Here is a 22,726-nt window from a genome sequence, read left to right on the forward strand (position 1 = left end):
CAATAGACGCAGTAGAAAGACGGTAGACAAGCACAGAATAATAGTTGATTACATAACAACTTACAAGCGCCGATATAAGCGCACAAATGACAACACTCGCAAATCGATTTGCGAGGCAAAATTCAAAATATTTATGACACAAGCACTACATACTTTGCTGCTTAAAGGTTACCTTTTATAAAGCACCATGACCACCAGTGGATCCAAATCCGCCACCACCACGAAGTGTCTCATCCAGGTCCTGTAAAAGAACATGATTTCAAACTTCTCCGGTTAGGACTGACGCGTCTCACCTGTACTTCTAGGATCTCAGGTGTATGGATCTTTTCAATAATGAGCTGTGCTATCCGATCACCTTCTTCGACTAATTGACTAAGAAATTCAATCATGCGGTCTCAAGTAGCTGGGCCACTCACCCTCAAAATCCTTGTCCGACAAATTGAATAGCAAAACAAAAACCACCCCACGATAATCAGCATCTATGACTCCTGCCCCAGTGTCAATCATGAACTTAGAGGCTGCGGAAGAAGCTAAAATTAATCGAGCACAACGAGGCTAAACACGGATCCCGACCTAAACCACTTCTTGGAGCAACACGACCATAGTGTCCTACTGGGACGGCGATAGAAATTTGCGTGTCAATCAAGGCTTTTCCATGAGCCGGAACGACTTTCTTTTCGGCACTTTGTTCAAATTCAATGATGAGAGACGACCCATCACCAGTTAACAGTTATGGCATTCGTACCTGTATAGATCATAGCCTGCGGAGAGAGCAGACCCTCTCGAGGGTGTTTTGGCTTTTTCTGAGTGACGCTTGATTAGAAGCTGAGAGATGGGTGCAATTGAAGCCTCAGGTTCGGTAGACATTCTGCGTTTTTTGACTTGCTGAGAATCAGAGGAGGACATGAAGGTGTAAAGGACGCGTTTATTTATTTGGCCTCTTAGTCCTCGCGATCACGTTACTTTTATAGCTTCCCTTTCGCCATTAACACCAACTTCAAGCCAACTGTGTTCCCTTGCGTGCCCTCATTTTGGTCAGCGCATTAACCCTACCAGACCTCAGCCGGAAACTATGCCTATGCTCTAAGTGTGCTGAAACTGACTCATGTTCCCAATAACTTCATATTTTCAGCGAAAGACAAAGAAGGAAAACGTTAATCCTCCGAAGAAGCGGAAACAAATCCTCTCAGATGATGATGAAATGTCATTGCAACCATCTGGGTCCTCGAAGAAGGCCAAAGTCGACGCCCCTCGCCGACAGCAGCTTTCTAACAGAACTAAGTCTCTGAATAAAGAGGGTTTCAGCGCCACAGCTTCTTCTTCTACCTCCGCCAGCCATACAAGGACAATTTCCCGAAGAACACCTCCTCATCACCATTATGCTACTCCTCAATCGCTCGCCAGGGCTTCCGATACAGGTCATACCTCTGACAGTATTATCGACCTCACCACTGGACCATCTAGCAGTACCCAGCCCCAACGAGACACAAATGCGAATCCCTTCTTGATTCAAACTCCCAGGCCACTCACATCTATGATAGTACAGCCGGCTCCTGCATCCAGCGTTCATCCTCCTAAAGCCTCCAGCCCGCGACACTTCAAAGCGGCCGGGAGATTTTACTCGGAAATGACTTCTTCGTCGCTTCCTTCTATTCGACAGGCCTTGGGTCGGTCGCTTGCTACTATAACTCCGAATACGCCCAAACGCTCCAATCATACTACCGAGATTGTGCCTGCTACGCCGGAATCGCCTTTGTTACGACTGCCTATAGTTCCGAACGAATCTCCTGATCTATCAGTTCCCAGTTCACAAAATCAGGAAGCAGAGATGGACTTCCTTGTAAACCGGAAACACAAGGCATTGACACCCGATGCTACAAATGAACTAGATGATTTGTCCCAAGTCCCGACTTCGCAGAGCCAAGAAGTGGAGATCGATCTTTACGTTCACAGAAAAGGCGTATCATTGGCAGCTGATGCTATTACCAGCGACGAACTATTCGATCTTTCACAAGTACCGACTTCGCAAAGCCAGGAAGTGGAGGTCGATCTTTCTATGTATAGGAAATACAACGCAAAGGAGCACCATAGTGCTCACCCCCCTTCAGATGAGATAGTTCCTTGCTCTCAGTCACAGGATTTTGATGGGATATTCCTCGAAGCTGTTTCTCCACGTCGGAAGCGTGTTTTGCGCGAGCTTGAGCAAGCCAGGCAGGTTGCAACTGCGACTGACCTTTCGTCGGGTTCCGGATCACGTACAAGCCCAACCGGGTGCGATGAAAGGTACAATCGGTTGTTGGAACCATTTTTTCTTGAAACTAACCTGGTCCCCAGTCAATCTGTCTTCCATTCTCCAGTTGAGGTTCAAAGTATGACAGACGAAGCCGTTAAGAGTCCTATGTTGAGCCAGTACGTGAAGTGCCTCCAATTTTTCTACGCGTTTTCATTATTTTTAGCGAGAATACCATACCCTACGCTGCGCAGGAAGCTATCTCCGAATCTCCAAATATCGAACGCCCAGAATCCAATCATGCTATGGTTCCCATCAATGATGAAGATATCCAAAGCCTGTTTGAAAGTGAGGGGCTACCTATAACGGACAATGTGATTAATGGACGTGATGGGACGAAAGTAGAACTACCTTCTATGCCACCTTCTCAAGCTGCTTCTGTGACAGAGTCTGATTCAGGAGATGAGCAATGGATGATGCAGGGGCTAAATACAGACGCACACCGACCAGTGCTCACAAGCGAAGTGTCTCGCGATCCCGCGAGGCCCTTGACTCAACGCGAGGTACAGTCTTGGCAGACTGACGTCTCGGCGTATTCCTATCCTCGAGACGTGTTGGACTTCCTCGATATGTTAGAAGGAGGTCCGGATTGATTATTGGCTCTATGTATTTTTACCTTTTTGTATTTCGTGGAAGCTGCTTATGGGCCCAACTTGAGGGAGATCAATTGTCGGAGGAGAGCTTTCCTTTGAGGAAATTACTCTGTGCACAAGCTATTGTTTGCAAATAATTACAGTCATATATGGACTCCTGACTACATTGAGAGTTGAAGAATTTATGCTGCACACCATCCTTGACTTTGAGAAGAGAATGCTAAAAGTACTTTCCTCAAGACATTCACCAAGCAGTCTATTTGGGATGAATATTATTTGAGCTGCTGTGCCCATTAGTCTGTATGTGTGGCTGGGGTTAGCAATAGCTGGAGATGTATGTTTACAAGTTAACAAGATGATATTCATTTGTGTTCTAGAAGGACTAAAGGCTACATGTACCCTCAAGTTTCTCGGCCCTTTTCCAAATATGGCACCAAAGCCCGAATACCTGCCCGCTGTCACCTATCTCTCCCACTCAAGTTTTATCTTTACCCTCATCTTTATGTCAGGACGCCTTCGAAACAGAGCTAGTTTCTCCTTCACTTACCTTCATCAGAATATCATCATTTACGTCCTCATAGGTAGCCCTCATCACCGGTGCAGGATCGTATGTTATTTGACCCGCCTTTTTCTGCCTTTCCTTGCATCTCACTCAATTCATTCACTACCCATCAACCAAACTCAGGGGAATCGGCCTCGAGTCTTCCGTTCTCTTTGCTCAAGAAGGTTGTCATGTCGTCCTTTCCGATGTCAACATCGATGGAGCGAAGAAAGGAGCAGAAATTATTGCGACCAGATACCCGAATGTTAAAGCGATTGCAATCAAATGTGATGTGAGCAGGGAGCAAGATATCAAGGATGCCGTGGATACTGCGGTGAAAGAATTTGGAAGATTGGATATCATGGTGCGCGATTACAATCTATGGACTTTGATATCGTATTGCGCTCTGACCAACTTCATCTAGTTCAACAATGCTGGTAAGGCTTGTGCGCATATATATATGATATTTCCCTGATCTACGGTTTCTGCTTAGGAATAATGCATCCTGAGGACGATAATGCACTCAACACTGAGGAACGTATATGGGACCTCACGATGCAAATAAATCTCAAGGGGGTTTGGTGGGGATGCAAATACGCGATCTTGGCCATGAGACAGAATCCTACCGACGACTCCCTTGGACTACACACTGGTGGAAGTATCATCAACACTGCAAGTTTTGTTGCGTTAATGGGTGCTGCCACTCCCCAGCTAGCTTGTAAGTTGTGCTTTATTCTTGTTTTTCCATTTGGATTTGTTAACAACATCATGTCTGGCACGTAGATACCGCGTCAAAGGTGCGTAGCATTCCAATCCCTCAGATGCATCTTCTAAGGTTGCTACATCTAGGGTGCCGTGCTCGCTATGACGCGTGAATTGGCAATGGTTCATGCGAGAGAAGGCATTCGTCTAAACTCACTTTGCCCGTATGTCAAATATATTGTTTTTGTTCTTATCCATGTTGTTCTGAGGCGAATATCCTAGTGGCCCGCTCAAGACCCGTCAGTTGAATGTTCCTTTTGCAACTCAGATATGGTTGACTAATTTGAGTTCTTAGCTTTGTTGATGGACTTCCTAAACACGGAAGAGAAGAAGCAGCGCCGAATGGTGCATCTTCCGATGGGGAGATTCGGTGAAGCTATTGAGCAGGCTAAAGCGGCACTTTTCTGTGAGTGTATCTGTCATTGTGGTGAATCACTAGTATTCACCGGTGTTGGCATGTTCTCAGTGGCGAGTGACGACAGCAGTTACATGACAGTAAATCTCCACTCTTTTTCTAACCCTCCCTTCACTGATTAGACTAACAGGGTACTGATTTTACTGTCGACGGAGGACTTTCATCCGCATATGTGACTGCAATTGGAGAGCCAGTTCTACCCCCTCCAGCGAGCTTGGCCAATAACTGATACATATGCAGATTTCGAGAGTATGGATTACCGTAGAGGATAGGTGTACATAAATTCCGTTTCCTTGGGATACAATAACAATGGGTACTACGGTACATAAAGAATCTGACTGCAAAACAATCGAAAGAACAGGGTATTGCAGACAGTTGCTGTTCACTGACTTTTCGACCGGCGCTTGTCACCTTCGATCTTTTTGATACGTGCAATCTCTGTCCCAACGTCATTTACAAGACGCTTGTGCATATCAGGTCGATAGCCCAAGGCGAAAAGTATCTCCAGATGAACAAAGAAAGGAGCGAGAACGAGGGCTGAAATTGGAGCGGGTTACTAATGAGGATTGAATGTAGAGATGAATGCCATAGAACTCACCACCAACTAGATTGTCAAGGAGCGCGGGTGCTCGCTTCTCTGCAACACCATGACCAAGGAATTGGGCAATCCAGGAGATTGTTTGCATGGTAATAGCTACGGTCAGATGGTCAGACCTCTGAGCAAATGCAGTAGCCGTTAGAAGGGAGAGGGTGAATTGTGGCGCGTAGAGTAACTGGAGCAAGAGTTTAGTTGAGACTTGCAAGGAGAGGCTGGAAAACCGTACAGCAGCTACAGGTTCCAGTATGAAATAATATGTCTCGTAGACCGTGAAGAGAATAGCCGGATAGTTCAGCTCAAACACCAGCCATTTGTTAAATTCCTGGTGGTATTCCGGTAAGAAGGATGGATGCGGGGCGCTTGCAAGTAGCACCATAGCCGACCTGAAGATAGCCCGAGTTAGAGAAGAGATAGTGTTGACAGAAGGCCGAGATGAATTCACCACATAATCAGCGGTACGCAGATGACATGGATGAGAATGTTGATCTTATTATTATGATATGCGCCGTAAAATGTGAGCTTCAAAGACGGAGTGAATACCGCAAGAGAAGATAGAAGAGCTGAAAACTTTTAGTACCTGCGTGTTGACATCAAAGATAGAAGACATAATGGGAGTACTAAAGAAAGTCACTTGCGAGTGATTCAACAATGCTGATTATTTATGTTCTCTGTACTGTAGCCCAGAATCATACAGAACCGGGAAAGTCACCGGGTTGTCGTCCATGACATAACCGGAAGTCCAGGGCCGGGTACGTAAGCAATCAATCCAGGCGAAGCTGGACACGTCCTTGACGAGTCCTTTCATTTCATCTTAAAGCTATGGTTCGTTCGACCATTATTGTTCGGGCATCTGATGCCCTTCCTCTCGCCGCTAGTGTAGACGACGAACAGGTCCGGTCTGAACTTTTTAAATGTTCCGCCCCTTGCTTACTAGTCTAACTGAATTAGACAGAACAAGCTCTCCAAGAGCACAAACAACAGTCCAAGCTCATCTTCCGCCGGATTACCCCCAATTCTGAACCGAGATGCTCAATAGAAAGCGGACAATATACTCTGCAGTGCGTTGTGCTGGTAATAGCACTCACTAGTTTCGCGGCACTTACTTACTATCCCTCATAGCTACCTTATAGCAGATAATGTTGTTTTTCTCACAATAGCAGACAAGTCCTACCCCCGGAAATTGGCATTCTCATATCTTGATGAACTTTCGAAGGAGTTCGCCACCACGTATGGGCCAAAGATTGAGACTGTGCGCAAGCCCTATGCTTTCTTGGGATTCGGTACGTCTGTCAGAGCCCAATCCGTGTCACTGTAGTTTGAATACTATTTTCAGACACATTCATGTCCAAAACTGCACGGCTATACAGGGACACGCGGACAGCCAGTGCAGCAAATAGCTCAGGTTTGGACAAATTGAATGACGAACTGCAGGATGTTACCAGAATCATGACGAAGAATATGGAAGAGTTATTATGGCGAGGAGACTCTCTAGACCGTGCGTTGTTCTTATGTTGTCTATCATGATGTTCTCATCTTTCTTCTATACAGGAATGTCGCACCTGTCTACATCCTTACGTTCCGAGTCCGAAAAATACCGAAAAGCTGCGAGGAATATCAACTTACAAGCCATGTTACGCCAATATGCACCACTCGGTGCGGTTGCACTGATTCTGATGATCTTCATATACTGGAGATTTTGGTGAATTAATATACGATATCCTGGACTATTCTTGTAGATTACTCTTCGTTGTACCAAATTGATACAATTTTTTGAATAACAACAGTAATCTAATCAATTCAATCAGTTATCTCAAGACGTAGCCTCGAGGCAAGCGGCTGGGGAAAACGTCGTTGCTTTCGCACTACCTCCATTGTCATCCAATCTTGAGGAACGATGTACAGATCACCATCGCCATATGCAACTCCTGCAGAGTCGCATTACAACACAGCCCCGCAATCGCCAGGAGGAGGACCCCAAATAACCGCAGGATCCATCACATACACGACGTCTATTGGGCCGGATGGACGAGTTGTTTATCATCCCTTCAAGTGAGTTTAACGGAAGTAGATTGTATCGATCATCTAACTAACACTTTACAGAGCTGTTCCAGCTAGGTGGGCTTTGTGAAATACATATTCTGATTGCCTGCTAATTTCATCGATAGCTACCAAACACCAACAGGTTGAGTGCCCTTCTTCTGTGCACTTATCCTTAATTCCTCGATGCTGATGACCTCGCACTATCCGCCTTAATACTATCTAGGCATAGTGACTGGAATTCAGTGGGTCCCTGCTGAAGCCACTCAAATTTTACCGGCTGGCGCACAGCCGGCAAGTACTGTTAGTCTTGCGTTGATCTTTACTTATTATTCTAGAAGATTGACCTTCAGGTTCAGGAGTTTGCACAAGCCTGGAGCCGAGGGAACCTAAGTAAAGAAGATCAAAAGGCTCTCAGAGAATGGTGGGTGATAGATAGCTTGCTCCAGCCCCAATCTCACAATAGCTTTTGCTTTGTTCACTATATGTGTGTTCCTTACGGTAATGACATTGCCGAATTTTCGCCAATCGCAACCATCATAATTCTCGTTTCGTCTTTGGTTTCTGAATGGACGTTACGGAAACAGGCAACGGAGCGAAGAAAAGCGGAGAAAGAGGGAAGAAAAAGACTCAATGAAGATGCTTCGAGAGAAGGATCGATATAACCAAAGCCGGTACGATAACGATCCTGACCTTCGTATCGCTAGGGAGCGGGACGCTGCTTCTGCAGCAACTTCTCTTCAAAGGCGGAGTAGTTTCAATCAAGGTTACCCTACCCCTTCATCTGTAGGTTTCCCTCCTACAGGAGCAAATCCCGGTGGGTATCCTCCTGGTTTCGCTACATCTGACCGTCTCGGTTACGGTGGTGCTGGCGGATATCCCTCCTCCGTTAATGCTCCTAGTCCTGGAATGGGATATCAGAGAGAGCGCAAATATAGTGTGGGAGGTGGTCTGTCAGAGCAATTCGCTGATCTAGGTATTGATCATGACGATCGTTTACCTAATGCCCCCCTCACTCGGCCTCGCAAATACAGCACACACGAAGCTGTGGCTGAGCGTGCTCGAAGGATGAGTGGCAATTTCGGGGTTGAACGTCCGTCTAGTGCGTATGGTAATGCTCCTGGAGCTTATCCCGTCCCCACAGCCAGTTCAAATGCGGGATTCCGTGCAGGTGTACCATATAGTAATCCATCCCCAGGACTTAGATCCGTTGAGCCGTCGTACATGCAAGCCCCGAGGCCTTCCTCTCCATATGCCACGTCTAATTATCCTCCAATGTCTGCTTCACAAGATCCTTATGGTGCTCGAGCGGCTTCTCCTTATCACCGGGCAGCCTCCCCATTCGGTCGTTCAACCTCTCCCTTTGCTGCGGGAGGCGGAGACGTGTATCCTCCCGGCCATATTATGGAAGGAAGACCCATCGGTTCCGGCGCACGATCCCGAGCAACTACACCTATACCTGGAATGCCTCCTGGAATGCCTGCTTCAGTGGCATTCCCGTCTACCGCCGGCCCTTACCCTCAGCCTGGTATGTCTAATAATATGTCGCCTCATATGTCGCCGATGATGGCTGGTGTTCCAACTTCAGGAACACTAGCTGCACCGGAGTGCTTCTCCCGTCCGATCAATGCAGCTCATCCATATACTCCTTTTGAACCGATGAAAATACAAGACATGGATCTTTTTCTTGAGTCATTGCCTCGTATGCCGATTGTGCTCCAGACCCACGACGTTTATAACGCGGACTGGACTCGCCTTATGGATGTATGTGGCTACCTCTGTTATCTGCCCTGCTCTAATTTTCTCACCTCCCAATTTTTTCTAGGATGTCAGGTTGGCATGGGCAGGACGTCTGCCTACCCCTGGAACTTCGGTTAACGGAAGGCCACCCAAGAGAGCTACACTTGTAGCCAAGCTCATAGAGTTATGGAACCACTCCTTTTTTGAGCGTCGAGGCGTCGAGCTCGTTCTCTACAAAGGACGCGAACGACGATCAGGCTCCCAATATGGAGCCTTTGATATACCGCATGATGAGTTCGATGACGATACCTCTTCTTCTTCCGATTCCGATTCCGGCTCATCCGGGGAGGATGATCAACCTCCCACTGGATTTTATGGAGGCTATCCTCCGGAGATGCCGGACGCCCGACAGAGACGCCGTGCAGCTAAAGCTGAGAAAAGGAGGCGCAGGAAGGAAAAGAAATATCGCAGGAGACAGAGAGAAAAGAGATATTCGCTCTGGCTGACTCGTTTGCCACAAGGTGGACCAGGGGGATACATGTCTACAACTGGATCAGTAACACCCAGTACTTTCCCTCCGCATTCACCTGCCATGCCTGGTTCCGCTTTCAGAGGCCCTTCACCAGGCCCTGGGTATACATCCAGCTACCCTGGAATGATGCAACAGGTTTGAGTACGTACATGCAACTGAACATTTATTTTCTCCGTCAGTCGTGAAAGATTTTTTTGTTTGCGTCAACAATACTGGAAATTTCCTTGATACTCTTAAAAAACAAAATACCAATGACAGTTCGTGGAACCGAGCGTATTTATGTCGTGACATATAATGAAATCATGGAAAAGAAAACTTCTACATAGTTTACCAGCCACGTCCACGTCCCCTAGAGGGTGTGTTGTAAGGCCCACCTTGAGTTGCGTTGCTGTATCCTCCGTTCCCATGGGATGGATTCGTGTAACCGTTGGCAGGATATCTACTATGATTGTCATCTCCGTAGCTGCCCCTGCCTCGTGAGGCACCTGGGAAGTTACCACCTGCATTACCATAGCCTCCGTTATTACGATATGCTGCTGGTCCTCCTCCTGCTCCACCAGCATTACCATACCCACCATATCCCTCGTAGTCTCTTGCTCCGCCACCTCCGGCGTTTCCTGCGGACCCGCTGTAACCTCTGCTGGTACCACCATAACCTCCTCTTACATTACCAACACCATAACCTCCTGTAGGTGCACTGCCATAGCCTCCCGTAGGACCGTTCCCATAATCTCTCGCGGGACCTCCACCGTAACCACCATACCCACCATATGAGTTATTCGAGGCTGATGATACGTCCCGACCATTTCCATACCCATTACTATAGCTATTGTTCGGTGATGGTCTACCACGGCCTCGATCATTGTAGCTTCCGTTATCTCCTCTGTATTGTCCTCGGTATGGTTCACGGGAATTTCCTCGACCGTTGCCGTAATTCGGAGGCCGAGAGTGGAATGGGTCATTTCTATCGTTTCCGCCTCTGTCTCTGCCCCCGCGGTCATAACCACTTCCACGACCACGGCCACGACCACCATTTCGCGCATGCTCTAGATCATTGGCAGATAACATGCGAGGAGAACGAGTTACACCAGGCAGCAAGACCGAGCGGTGAGGAGTGAGTTGTTTGGGGAAAAAGTAGAAGACTGAAAGTGAGCGATCGTTCTTGATATCAGGCAGATTTTGTTCAACAAGGGGAGTAAGGTAAGTAGAACCTGGAAGACATTCAGGGTTGGGAAGAACGCTTCCACTGACACCTTTAGTGAGATTGTGATCAATTTGAAGTGGCTGTTGATTAGAGTATTAAAGTCGACACTAAACTACAAAAATGGATGGAATCACCTCTTTGGGTCGCCGTTTACCATACAATTGTTCGTAGAATGGGTGTATTGGATGGGCATCGGATGTGAATATCGAGTTGTTTCCCCAAGTGTTTCGTCGAATTTCATCTTCAGTGAGCTTTGTGTAAGGCTCTTTCATTGCTTCAAGAAGGCGAACGGGATCAATAAAGGGAAGGAGTGCAACTCCTTGCCAGGCCATCCGCTTTCCGTTCATGTCTATCTCAAAGGTAGATGGGTAAAAATCGATAATAGGGGAGTCGTCGTCCGTCATGAGGTGGTGAAATGGTTCAGGAATATGTTTCCGACTATTTTCGATAAATCAGTCACAGAAATCAAAAAAAACTAAGCACTCACCTTGACGCTGGAAAAACCCCCATGAGCTGCTCGTAAGGCTTGAATGGCTGTCCAATTTCGAACTTTATGTCCATTTTATCGACGTCTTCGAAATCCGCCGCAAAGGGTGCAAAGTGGTACGGATAGTACCATTGCCAAGATGGAGTCTACATGTTGATTTTTAACGACCCGAACCAGTATGAATAGAAAGCTGGAAAGCTGCGTACTCCTTGATAATAATAGCACAGGACCCAGGCCATCCCTTCAACATAATGCTTTGTGATCCTACAAAGAGTCAAAACATAGCAAAACTTTATAGATTAAACACATACTGCCTCCTAAATTCTTTGTCATTGGGTTCTACATCAAACTTCTGCCTGTAATATCGATCTCTATATCCGGGTTCCCAAAGTCTGAAATCAAGTTCGCTCTATATCAATAGTCGCAGTCCATCCATTGAAAGGGCCACGCACTTCACTGTATCTTCTTGAGAAACGGTTCCATCTGGATTGACCTTGAACGCTAAAGAAGAATGGGGACCATCCACGGGGGGTTCATCATCATCAACTACAACAGTTTCATCCGTCTCTTCGATATTCATTTCGTCAAGTTTGCGCTTTGTTCCCGCCAAGTTCGGGTCAGCTTCTACATCATCAGCACCCACAGTCCCATTCTCGAAAGTTCCAACATTATTTTTTTCTGAAAACGGTATATCAAAGTCGGTTGATACAGAGGGTGCATTCTCATCGGTAACAGACTGTGCGCCAAAACCAGGAACTTCATCCTCACTGTCGACAGTCATTGTAATGTCAACAGACGGCGTTGCAGTGGCATCTGAAATGATCATAGAAGGTTCAGGGCCTGAGGGCAAGAGTACATTGGGTACATTGTCAACATTACTGGCGGTCGGTTTCACAGGGACAAGTCCAGCAAGTTCAGCCTTGAGCACCTCTGCCGCGCTCATATTGGCCATTCGAATAGCACGCCGGTTGGCTACAACGTCATGGTTCGAACCCGCAAGTGCCTGTGTAGCTGCGGGAATGTTCTGAATAGACTCTGCATTAGGCTTAGCGCCAAGGCCAATGGAATCCGCTCTGGCAGCAAAATCAGGTCGTGGAGGAAGGGATGGATGTGCAACGGTTGTATTATTAGTAAGACTAGAGGTAGAAGCAGTCAATGAAAGAGAGGATGATGGCCCCGCAGTAAATCCATTTTTACTATTCTCTTCCTCCAACTTACGACGCTTGGCATTTGCTTCTTGACGTTCCTCGCCTAGGAGAAGCGGCAGATAAGAATCAAAAGTTGTTCCAGTGAAGAAAAGGACATGAAGATTTTACACGTACCTTCACGTCGGCGTCTAAAGATATCATCTTCTCTTTTGGCCAAACCTTCGAGAATAATTTGAACTCTTGGTAGCTCGAGTCGACCATGATTTGTCACATATCCACCCATTCGTGGCAATTCCTGTTTCCAGATTCTCAACAAAGTATCAATCGCTCCCTCGCGGATCTCAAGCGACGGTAGGTGGGGAAGGAAGTCATTCCCAACAAAGAAAATGAGAAGCACCCAGTCATCGATTGATCGTTCGAAATCAAAGGGGAAGTAAGCTTGAGGAACATCAAGTTCGACCTCAAGATACTCGCGCAGGACGGCGACATCTAGGAAAATAAAAGGTTTCTTCTCCGACGGAGGCTTTTTCTGAATCTGTGCCAATTCGGCTGTACATTGAGCAGCGTAATGACCTTCCTGTCCACATTTCCGACAAGCAGTTGAATTGCTCTCGCCAAAAACGTCCTCCCGCAATACTCGGAAATGAGGTTCGTGTGTCGCCAATGCCAGCATTATGAGATCGGCATCCTATAAAGAATGGGTCTATGCGTAATAAAGAAAAAGTGAAGCTCGCGCACTAAGCCGTAGATAACGTGTCGCGTATTTGGATCATGTCCGGGGTTTGCGCGCTGGCGACGGATCCAATCCATGATCTTGTGTTCACCTTCACCTGGCACACTTGCATCAGATATGATAACTTGAATCTTAAAAGATGCATCAGCTGGAAAGCAATGGTATTCTCATTGGCAAAACGTACGCCTTTCCAGCCGTCATCAGTATTCATCTTTGAAACAACCCAATAGCGGAGTGACGCGGCAAGCAAATCCATGAAAGGTGTTCCAGGCGTGATAGCATTAGTATCCCAGGCGACTTTGTTTTTCTCCTCTTCGGATAACTCCTTGCCCATGGCTGAACATCTCGATGATTAGCGTTCAAAGACTGGGAGTTAAAAGTGGTGCGGTACATACCTTCCCAAAGAAGAACCGACTCTTTTCTTTGTTCGTCCTTTTCCTTGGCTTCCTGTGCAGCACGAAACCGCCTAGACCGCTGCTGATTCATTTTTGCCCGCGGTGCAACACCGTCTGGAGAAATAGGCGTCAATCATAAGTATGTGTGCATATAGGTGTGCTCACCAATGGCCATGAACAAGAGTTTTCGCGGTCTAACCATGTTCACAACTCTTTCGGTATACTTAAAAATTTCAACCATCATTTCCTCTTCGGTTTCCGGAGCAGGCTAGAATTGTGCAGAAATGAACCAAGTTTCACAAGGGTGAGAAGCTTCCATACCCTCCCTTCCGGGTGCGTACATGGATGAACCTAGAAGAGAAGTTAGTAATTGTATGCCATAGAAACGACAGCAATATGCACAATCCCGTTCATGTCAAGGTAGAGGTTGTCGAATTCCACCCCATTAGGATTGGAATCTGCCATTCTTGGAGGAATGACAACGATTTCGTCGTTTTCATCCGGGACCTGAACCTCCTCCTCCTCTTGAACAGGATAAACTGAATAGACAATGAGTTCCAACCTTGCCGTAGTTCAAATTTGCAACGTCACGCACTAATTTTGGGATACTTTTTGCTGAGCCATCGGAAAAGAGCGGGAACACCCTAGCAGATAAGTCAGTAATGGTTTATTTTCGGGATATTTGGAAGCCTGCCATATTATCGTAGTAAACACAAGATGCAAGATAATAAAATAGTGTCACTGTTGTCAGTGTTGAAGTCTCCAGCAATTGCCTGCCGGAAATGGGAGCCACGTGCAAGCACTGAAGTGACTCCGTAGCTCCCGAAAGTGCATGAACTTTTGATTGTTAATCTTCATCCGATCTAACTTAGATATGCCTGAACTAGGTCTAAAACCTGAGCCTGCAGATGCAGATGCCCAGTCTCTCAGCAAAGCCCAAAAACGAGCGGAAGGACGAGCGCGACAGGAACAACAACGAGCCGCGAAAGCTGCACAGAAACAACAACAATCGGGTCAGGGAGTATCCGGCACTACAGGATCATCCTCTTCCAAACCGAAGGGGTCCGCTACACCTAAAAAACCAATTTCTGAATCAAACAAAACACCTTCAGCCGCAGCGTCAACGTCGAAAGACGCGCCCACGAACATACGGGACGGCGCTGGAGGCACAGACGGTTCATCGGATAGCCCAAAATCGCGAGGCCTTCGCATCTTCTCACACTTCGGTTTACCAAAAACCCCAGGCCATCAAATCAAAGGAGACATACATCCTGCGATTGTCAAATTGGGATTACAGTTTTCGGAATTTAAGATCTGTGGCGCAAATGCACGGTGTATTGCTACGTTGACTGCGTTCAAGACGGTGATTTTTATTTGACTACTTTTCAACTCGGAAATCTCATGTTGGATTGCCTTCTAGGTTATACAAGATTATGTTACGCCTCCGCATAATACTCTCTCGCGACATCTCATGACATACTTATCACCTCAAATTACGCATCTTGTCACTGCAAGACCCATGTCAGTTACGATGGGGAATGCCATTCGACAATTAAAGCTAGAGATCAGTGGCTCAGACATAGATCTTCCGGAGCAGGATGTACGTGTTTGCCTGTCGCGTATATCCGCGAGAGCAATAACATTTTGGCCTAAAATAGGCAAAGGATGCGCTTTGCCATAAAATTGATGAATATATACGAGACCGTATCATTATTGCAGACGAAGTTATCGAAGATCTAGCGGTCAAAAAGATCAAAGACGGGGACGTTGTTCTTACTTACGCGAGGTAAATTGGTGTTCGGTAACTGCTAACCAAAATTTACTTATCAATCTTCATATTAGATCGTCGCTGGTAGAAAAGATTTTACTACGCGCACACTCACTGGATAAACGATTTTCAGTGATTGTCATTGACTCGCGGCCGTTGCTTGAGGGTAAAACTCTACTTCACAGCCTCGCTTCCACAGTACCTCCATTACCATGCACCTACGCCCTTCTTCCTGCCCTTCCCTCCCTTATAACTGATGCTGATATCGTTTTACTCGGTGCACACTCACTCCATGCTAATGGATCGGTGTATTCGAGGGCAGGGACTGCCATGGTCGCTATGCTGGCTAAAGAACATAGCGTCCCAGTCATGCTATGCTGCGAAACGTATAAATTTAGCGATACTGTGATGCTAGACGGTTTTGGGAAGAACGAGTTAGGTTCGTCGATCGGCTATTATTCTGCTATACTGTTCGCTGATCTCTATCTAGCACCAACAAAGTTTTCTCCCCAAGTACCGCAATCGAATTCTAGTCTCGAAGTCTTGAATCCTTTGTATGATTCAACACCCGCGTCTTGTATCACAGCGGTGGTGACGGAAGTTGGATTGATACCACCTACGAGTATCAGCTCGATACCTCTTGCATTGGGAAGAACAACGCTATGACGTCCAAGTAGATTTTGGCTGTTATGTGCATGATCAATATACGATGTGGTTGTTCACAAAGTCAGCACAGTACACTGACAGTACATCACAGTATCTGAAAGGCAACTAGAGCCGCGTGTGCGCAGTCCAAAGTTTCGTCTAAGTAGTTGTATGATTGAAATTCTATATGCATTGAATCTAAATAGCATAACTATCATGATCTCTATAACTCGTCCTTCTTCGAGTTATCGGCCACCCTCTTCTTTATCCATTCAAAGGCTTTTTCGGTGACCTGTTCAACTGGATGATCGAAAATGTAAGGGAGACCAGGTACAAGGGACAACCCGGTGGCTGTAGGCCCCCACACTTTTAAGCGGGGGTTCTTCACGTTGACGAATGCCTTCTTGGCTTGATTTACAGCAGTGTGAATCGTAAGAGCCGGTAGAGCCCTTTACATGTATACGCAATGAGGAAAAGAAGGATGTCACGATTTACATCGGGACGCACATGGATGCTATTGATTGGAAGGTCGCTCTTTGCACCGCAGTAAAAGCTAACCTCGTGGGTTCAGAGAAATTGGCAGCCTCTAAAGCTGAAGGTCCTTGGCGATGAGCCTTGTACGTTTCGTACCCAACGTCGCCGGTTAAATATAGCCAGGAGATACCATAGGCAGCGGTAACTATCCATGGGGGCACGACTGGACGAAATGCCTCTCCGATATCACTGGTCTTGGAGGGGAGAAAAGATTCAACAAGCTTAGTTTTTGAGAAACATATCACTCACATAGGCAATGTAACGAGTGGATGCTCGGAGGGCAGTTCTTAATCTGGCACCATAAGCCATATAACGCAGTTCTGTGTCTTTACTGTCCACATTCTTGTCTGCGAGATGGTCAACTTCGGATTGAATAACTTCAGTTGCAGCTTCTGCAGATTTCGACATTGTTCAATTAGAAACGTGCGCAAAGAACATGGATGAATAGATAGCAAACGGCCCGACCGGCGCGATCTACTAAAGTGCTTCACGTGCTCATGCACCCCAGTCACTTTCGACGACAACATTGTCAACGACGTTCTCAACACCACTACAACAGCGCACCCGACTTAATGGAGTCCAGGACACGCTCTGCTTCACCCAGCCATGCAGATGGGAAGCTTAAACGAGAACAAGGGGAAATATCTTCCTTGCCAAACAAAATCTCGGCCTACTACTCCCTTGTCTTCCCCCATTCTACATTTTACATTCAGACGCTGTCTGTGACCATTGGTCGGAGATGTTATCCGAACCCCAATGTCTCTGCTTCCTCCTCTTCTATAGCCTCGGAGCCTGTACAGGTTGACGTTGACCTTGGGGCTTTGAAGAGCGTTTCGCGGCTTCATGCCAAGATAGAATACGACCGGGAAGAAGACCGCTTTATTTTAATTGTAATCGGGCGGAACGGGGCCTGGGTTGATGGAGTTTGGCAGGGAAGTGGAACCAAAGCACCCTTAGGCGAGCGGTATGTTCTTCTAGAAATTATATGTCCTCGTGTCAGCCTGCTGATAATCCTCAAAGTTCCCAAATACAGATTGCCTCGCGGACTTTTCACTTTGTATTGCCCCCTCCTCCTCCCCCTGAAGATACTCCTTCGCCAAGCTCCAATTCATCGACAAATAGACCTCGGTCGCCATCGCTCGACGTCACTTCCATATCTCCGCCATCTTCACAACCTTCACATTCTCCTCCACCAAGACAAATTAAACCTCCGACTCCACCCCCAGAACTTCAACTTGGTAACTCTAATTTAATCGCGAGATCGACGAAAGCCAACGCGAAGAAGAGAAAGAAGAGTGATATATCTGCTATACCTGTTCATCCGCCGCCACCTCCCAAGCCGGAAGAGATACCACCTAAACCCAGTCTCACCTATGCCCAGCTTATATATCGTGCCATCAAGGCCTATGATGGTAAAGCCACGCTACAAGAAATCTGTGCATGGATAGCAAAGGAGTATGACTATTATCGGTACAGTGATGGAACAGCCTGGATGGTAAGCTTGTATATCGAAAAATGGAATTCCTTTCTGATCTTGATGTTGATAGAGCTCCGTGCGCCACAATCTATCATCTGGTCGAGCCTTCAAGAAAATGGAACGATGTGGAGGCGACAGGGGAAAGGGTTTCTTTTGGTCGCTTGATGAAGCACATCAACATACACTGGAAAGTCAAGATTCTAAACTCTTATCGGGTGCTGCAGAGCAAGCCTCGAAATCGCGCAAAAAGGACAAGACATTGGAGCCTCCCTTGAAGCGAAGTGTAAAAGGTGATACGAAAGGGGTACTTCCTCCTCCCTTGAATTCTACGCCCCTCCCAATGCAGAATTCCTCCGACTCCTCGGCAGCGACTACAACGACGATCTCTCACTATAACGTCTCCTCCTCCTCCACCGCCCAGACAAGTACTTTGCCCCAACGTTCTTCGATGGTCTCGACCCCTATCACGTCAGCTGGTGCTGCAACGAGTCCTTATTCAGCTTTGACACAACCTTGGAATATATTTGCAAGACCTAATACGGATGTTCTCACATTTACTCCCTCACTATCCACGGCACTTTCGGCCCCGGCGATAACAACCTTCAATATACCCACTGCACCTGCGACGTCCACCAATTTAACCTCTGTGCCAGTAACATCCACATCCTCGTTAGTCACCGTGCCAGCATCTCTTTTACCAACTTCAGTAACAGTTCCATCCTTATCTGTCTCGACTTCTACCATGCCAAAAAAATTGGCACCTTCAGTTCCCGATATCGCCATTCCAATCGTCTTGGGTCCCGTTCCTCCAACTCATCCCAGTTATTCTGCTTCGCATCCGAACAATTCCGCTAAAGAAGGTTACATGATCCTCCATGAACGGAAATTGATCCTCGACCCAGACGTTTTCTCGAGTTTAACAAAAGAAATGCTTGTTGAACTCGAAAAGATGGGTGCTAGCAAGGCTATCGAAATATTGACGGGTCACCTGGTCAGGGTATTGAAGGAGCGGCGGAAGAACAGGAAGAGTGCGAGAGGCAGAGGCAGAGGTGGGAAGGGCGCCGGTGGTCCTGGCCGCAAATCTGCTACAGCTGGCACGACAGTAAAACCATCCTCGTCCGTGCCCGCAGCTTCGACCTCCTTATCAAACGGTGACGTGTCTGATGCCCCTGCTGCGATGGTTGTGGAAACGTCGCTCGCTGCCAATCCCAATCCTTTGATTCCCGTACCCATCATGCAGGCACCAGTCGGTGATCCAGGTTCTCCTATCGTAGTGGTAGACTCTGACGACGATGGACCCGCTACAAAGAAGAGAAAGCTCGATGAAGGGCCATCCTCACCTTTCGTAGATCTCGTTGTCCTGAAGCCCGTCGTTCCTACTTCTGGCGCTTCATTGACCGCAATCCAGCCCTAAGGTTAGGCTTCTATTCCCCCCTCAGAGTCAGGGTCGTCCATGTCTCCGCGCTATAAGTGTGACGCAAGATTTTGCCAACTTATCTATGCAGTCGCTCGTAGCATGTTCATAATTACGCGTCTGCGATTCCAATATCTGTACTTTGACCTACTCTACTTACACGCTATACTACCTTTTTACACATCACTTTCCTGGGCCTTCGTTACGAGTTCATGTTCTTTATGTTTTCTCTGTTCAACTTATGGGTTGCACGCACGTAGCTTACCATGTATTTTATGTTCTTCGACAAGTACGTAGATAGACGCAATTGTACTACTAATTCACTACAATTTCATGCAACTTTTTCGGGCAAGTATAGCATTGATGTAAAAAGGTCTACGAAGATATACAGTTCATACAGCACTTCTGGTAAGTTATGATAAAAGACGAAATATCATATCTGACTGCCACCGTCGTGTGGATTAGCCACGTTATATTTCTGCGCGAAATAATCGACCAGTTGAGATGCCTTGTACCTGATCTTGAGGTCAAACATTGTATCATACCGCGTCCGATGTTTCCTCAGCTGGCCCAGCGATTTCGCCAAGGAAGGATTGCCCGCACCGAGCAGTTCTAGGGTGACTTCAAACCTCCTTTCCTCGATATCGACGAGAACGTTGAACAACTTCAGGCCGTCAATATGGTCTAACACTTGGTACGATTTGTCCAGGTAAGAGATTCTCTGTATATCGTTGATCCAAAGATTGACATGAATTTCGTTGAGGAAAAGTCTATGGCGTTTCTCCGGCCGAGGATTCCTTGCAGCGTTTCGTTCCGACGGTATTAGATCCAACCTCCGCTTCATCCTCTTTTCCCTTATCACATGTTTTTCCTCTCTGACAACCTTCTCCCTTTTGACCGATTTCTCCTCGTGTTTCGCGACTTTTTCTTCTTTTACCTCCTGCGCTTTTTCCTTTTTCACCAACTCCCTGGCAGTGGTCTCTTTCTTTACAACCTTTTCCTCTTTGCATTTCTCCTTCACAGCTTCTTCCTTCTTCACAACCTGTTCTTTCTTCACGCCCGAGCTGCGAACTGTTTCGGGCTCGGGCCTGCGAGTAGGCTCAACGTTTGCGGTAGTTTGTGAATAAAGTGATGTCTGTCCAAATGATAAACGTTTTCCGATGCAAGACCTCGAAGGGGATGTAAGAGATGAAGCAGGTGCCTGACGTCGACGTTTGGATATTTTTGCACTGTTCGAAGTTTGAGGAAAATTTCGTGACGATGGCAGCAAGTCAAGATTCGAGGACGAAGAATCCGAAGAAATAGATAAGTGAGGAGGTGGAGGATGAGATGACTGATTAATCGAAAGGACCCGGGATTCATGGGGTGAAGAAGTTTTTCCAGCGAGACAGGAAATGAAGGTGGATGGAGTTGACAGGGTATTTGGAGAAGGTGGGCTATTCCTTGGGGTAGGCAAATATTCGTCATCCGGAACTGAACCACCGAAAAGTGGCTTAATACCAGTCGTATGCGGAATTTGAACATCGTCGAAGCGTTCGGACGTAACGAGGATATCTGTGACTTCAGCAACGGTAGTCTCATCTTGGAGATCAATGGATAATGATGTCGAGGTTGACGTTGAGTCGTTGGTGGCCGACTCGTCTTTTTCGTCTTTGACATGTGGCGGCGGAGGTGTCGCTGGTCTTGAGTGCGAGTAGACTTCTGACGGGACGGAGTGCATACGCAGTAGAGGTTGATCGGCAAGAATTTTGTTGATGATTCTCTCTCGATCGCCTTCTCTAACGGCAACTTCGGATGTTTCGGAGGACGCAGCTGCCTCGGAAAACCGACGGACGGAAGGAGGTTCGTATTCCTCAACGAGGCTACTGCCACGGTCGTAAGCACTAATAAAATGCTCATTTTGAGGGGCATCCCAAAAAACTTGGCAGCTTCGGCCTTCGTCGTTCGGCGGAATCGAAAAATCGGATGGATCGGTACCGATTTCAACAGGCGGTACTGGGAAAACAACGGGGATTAAGGGTCCTGTGTGTTGGGTTGGTGAAAGTGGATGGTGAAGAATTTCGCGTTGCATTGAAGCAAATGAAGAACATCGTACATCTGAGGAAGGAGAGACTGCAAGTAAAGTAGAAGAATGCACATGAGGATCCCGATCTTGGTTTAGGGGAGAAATTTTTGACTGATTACCCTCCCCACTTTTTGGTGTAAGAGTATCACAGCTGTGTATGGCTCGCGACGAGATGACCTCGCAAAGAGCTGGTTTATTGGCTTTGTGAACTTCAGCACAAAGTACTGTACTGTGAAACGGTAGTGTCGGTGTAAGAGCTACCTCTGGTAATTTATCAAATACATTTGTACCCAATGGGTCATTTGATGCAATTATTGCTGTATTGTCATTTACAAGCGGTTTAGTGTCTGAAGATTTGGGGTTCCCGTAAAGGGATGTTCTGCCTCGTTTCGTGTTCCCCCTTTTCTGAATCAGGGGTAGAAGGTTGTATCGCAGTGCAGGAGACGGGGTTCCCCGTACCTCCTTGAATTGATTAAGGGAAGGCAAATTTTGTTTCCTATTTTCTTTCCTTGGTGCAGGAGATGGTCCAAGGTGTTTAGGAGAATTTGTCGAAGAAAGGGCATGAGGGACATCGATAAAATCGAAGGAATCACTCGCGTGTTTTTCTGGAGGCAGCAACGGAGAAAACGAGCGCGAGATGTCAAAACCTGATCTATGCTCGGTAGCTTGCAGTAACACCAATGAGTCCATATCTGCCTTTACGTGGCCCTCAACAGTGTATGTGATACCCTGAGAGATATCAATAACAAGGACAATAGCACAGAGGAAAGAGACAAAAGTAGTCTTCTTACTGTACAGTATGAAAAACTGAGTCTGAGTGGCTGCCGCAACAGTTGGCAGTGGAAGGCCTTCGAGAAATCGAGGTCTAAAAAGGTTTCGCCATTTATACATCCGTTATTTGGAAATTTCTTTGTGCGTTTCATAATAAAAGGGGATATCGTTGACAAAGGATCGTTTAGTCCCAAGGTGCTGGAATCACTTGAGATTGCAGGCAAAAGACTGCAAAAGAGGCTTAGATAGGCAAATAATGGCCTGTGAACGGAGAGGAAGTGAACGGCTTTTTGGATACCTTAGCTCTATTGTTCGGACACACATGAGGTACAGTGGCACTTGCCACTGATCATATATGTCACATGTGAGACACCTTGGGACACATCCTGAACGGCTGATTCCGAATAATTGATTATTATGGAAGTCAAACAGGCCGCGGAAGTTCAGCTAATTGAGACTCAAACTTGATACGCCTGCCTAGCTCAATCGGATAGAGCGTCAGACTCTTATGATGTGGCAGGAATCTGAAGGCTGCGAGTTCGACCCTCGCGGTGGGCTATTATGAAGTTGTTTTTTT

The 22,726-nt window shown here is 46.8% G+C and overlaps 11 protein-coding genes and 1 non-coding gene across 12 annotated transcripts; 7 read left to right on the forward strand and 5 right to left on the reverse strand.

Moving 5' to 3' along the window:
• Positions 1-39: 39 nt before the first annotated feature.
• On the reverse strand, positions 40-943 carry C8R40DRAFT_1133368 (dUTPase-like protein). Its single transcript, XM_046229265.1, has 5 exons — positions 746-943; positions 574-683; positions 417-518; positions 294-364; positions 40-241 (listed from the first exon to the last, which is right to left on the reverse strand). The coding sequence occupies exons 1-5, from the start codon at positions 904-906 to the stop codon at positions 176-178; spliced, it is 510 nt and encodes a 169-aa protein (XP_046079877.1). The 5' UTR covers positions 907-943; the 3' UTR covers positions 40-175.
• On the forward strand, positions 944-3,083 carry C8R40DRAFT_1133370 (uncharacterized protein). Its single transcript, XM_046229266.1, has 2 exons — positions 944-2,409; positions 2,457-3,083. The coding sequence occupies exons 1-2, from the start codon at positions 1,106-1,108 to the stop codon at positions 2,881-2,883; spliced, it is 1,731 nt and encodes a 576-aa protein (XP_046079878.1). The 5' UTR covers positions 944-1,105; the 3' UTR covers positions 2,884-3,083.
• A 29-nt stretch (positions 3,084-3,112) lies between these two features.
• C8R40DRAFT_805210 (uncharacterized protein) lies at positions 3,113-4,952 on the forward strand. The gene is made up of 11 exons (XM_046236277.1): positions 3,113-3,409; positions 3,465-3,490; positions 3,569-3,788; positions 3,849-3,861; positions 3,918-4,142; positions 4,208-4,221; positions 4,274-4,350; positions 4,409-4,425; positions 4,482-4,592; positions 4,653-4,681; positions 4,732-4,952. Exons 1-11 carry the CDS (start codon positions 3,239-3,241, stop codon positions 4,828-4,830), a joined length of 1,002 nt encoding a protein of 333 aa, XP_046079879.1. The 5' UTR covers positions 3,113-3,238; the 3' UTR covers positions 4,831-4,952.
• Positions 4,560-5,891, reverse strand: C8R40DRAFT_805229 (uncharacterized protein). Its single transcript, XM_046236278.1, has 6 exons — positions 5,777-5,891; positions 5,642-5,718; positions 5,426-5,582; positions 5,200-5,374; positions 4,633-5,138; positions 4,560-4,574 (listed from the first exon to the last, which is right to left on the reverse strand). Exons 1-5 carry the CDS (start codon positions 5,804-5,806, stop codon positions 4,984-4,986), a joined length of 594 nt encoding a protein of 197 aa, XP_046079880.1. The 5' UTR covers positions 5,807-5,891; the 3' UTR covers positions 4,560-4,574; positions 4,633-4,983.
• A 77-nt stretch (positions 5,892-5,968) lies between these two features.
• On the forward strand, positions 5,969-6,995 carry C8R40DRAFT_1133384 (protein transport protein Sec22). The gene is made up of 5 exons (XM_046229267.1): positions 5,969-6,090; positions 6,148-6,257; positions 6,319-6,479; positions 6,533-6,694; positions 6,748-6,995. Exons 1-5 carry the CDS (start codon positions 6,019-6,021, stop codon positions 6,900-6,902), a joined length of 660 nt encoding a protein of 219 aa, XP_046079881.1. The 5' UTR covers positions 5,969-6,018; the 3' UTR covers positions 6,903-6,995.
• A 670-nt stretch (positions 6,996-7,665) lies between these two features.
• C8R40DRAFT_805380 (uncharacterized protein) lies at positions 7,666-9,742 on the forward strand. The gene is made up of 2 exons (XM_046236280.1): positions 7,666-9,000; positions 9,062-9,742. The coding sequence occupies exons 1-2, from the start codon at positions 7,870-7,872 to the stop codon at positions 9,647-9,649; spliced, it is 1,719 nt and encodes a 572-aa protein (XP_046079882.1). The 5' UTR covers positions 7,666-7,869; the 3' UTR covers positions 9,650-9,742.
• On the reverse strand, positions 9,743-14,245 carry C8R40DRAFT_805348 (XRN 5'-3' exonuclease N-terminus-domain-containing protein). Its single transcript, XM_046236279.1, has 15 exons — positions 14,170-14,245; positions 14,071-14,119; positions 13,878-14,014; positions 13,797-13,826; positions 13,641-13,743; positions 13,476-13,589; positions 13,265-13,416; positions 13,086-13,211; positions 12,522-13,035; positions 11,652-12,450; positions 11,511-11,591; positions 11,406-11,463; positions 11,200-11,345; positions 10,847-11,150; positions 9,743-10,792 (listed from the first exon to the last, which is right to left on the reverse strand). The coding sequence occupies exons 1-15, from the start codon at positions 14,170-14,172 to the stop codon at positions 9,836-9,838; spliced, it is 3,573 nt and encodes a 1,190-aa protein (XP_046079883.1). The 5' UTR covers positions 14,173-14,245; the 3' UTR covers positions 9,743-9,835.
• A 74-nt stretch (positions 14,246-14,319) lies between these two features.
• Positions 14,320-16,277, forward strand: C8R40DRAFT_805869 (uncharacterized protein). The gene is made up of 5 exons (XM_046236281.1): positions 14,320-14,838; positions 14,896-15,075; positions 15,134-15,261; positions 15,318-15,682; positions 15,734-16,277. Exons 1-5 carry the CDS (start codon positions 14,350-14,352, stop codon positions 15,907-15,909), a joined length of 1,338 nt encoding a protein of 445 aa, XP_046079884.1. The 5' UTR covers positions 14,320-14,349; the 3' UTR covers positions 15,910-16,277.
• C8R40DRAFT_1177379 (mitochondrial 18 KDa protein-domain-containing protein) lies at positions 16,112-16,830 on the reverse strand (the record flags this gene model as incomplete). The annotated part of the gene is made up of 3 exons (XM_046232672.1): positions 16,112-16,337; positions 16,396-16,616; positions 16,672-16,830. The coding sequence occupies 3 exons, from the start codon at positions 16,828-16,830 to the stop codon at positions 16,112-16,114; spliced, it is 606 nt and encodes a 201-aa protein (XP_046079885.1).
• A 164-nt stretch (positions 16,831-16,994) lies between these two features.
• C8R40DRAFT_1177380 (uncharacterized protein) lies at positions 16,995-19,313 on the forward strand (the record flags this gene model as incomplete). Its single annotated transcript, XM_046232673.1, has 3 exons — positions 16,995-17,386; positions 17,443-17,917; positions 17,970-19,313. The coding sequence occupies 3 exons, from the start codon at positions 16,995-16,997 to the stop codon at positions 19,311-19,313; spliced, it is 2,211 nt and encodes a 736-aa protein (XP_046079886.1).
• A 329-nt stretch (positions 19,314-19,642) lies between these two features.
• C8R40DRAFT_1133408 (uncharacterized protein) lies at positions 19,643-22,528 on the reverse strand. Its single transcript, XM_046229268.1, has one exon. It carries the CDS (start codon positions 22,267-22,269, stop codon positions 19,747-19,749), a length of 2,523 nt encoding a protein of 840 aa, XP_046079887.1. The 5' UTR covers positions 22,270-22,528; the 3' UTR covers positions 19,643-19,746.
• A 92-nt stretch (positions 22,529-22,620) lies between these two features.
• Positions 22,621-22,707, forward strand: C8R40DRAFT_t285. Its single transcript has one exon. It is a non-coding gene; the product is annotated as a tRNA-Lys (tRNA).
• Positions 22,708-22,726: the final 19 nt, after the last annotated feature.

Source organism: Lentinula edodes, assembly GCF_021015755.1.
Source record: "Lentinula edodes strain Le(Bin) 0899 ss11 chromosome Unknown C8R40scaffold_63, whole genome shotgun sequence".
NCBI lineage: Eukaryota > Fungi > Basidiomycota > Agaricomycetes > Agaricales > Omphalotaceae > Lentinula > Lentinula edodes.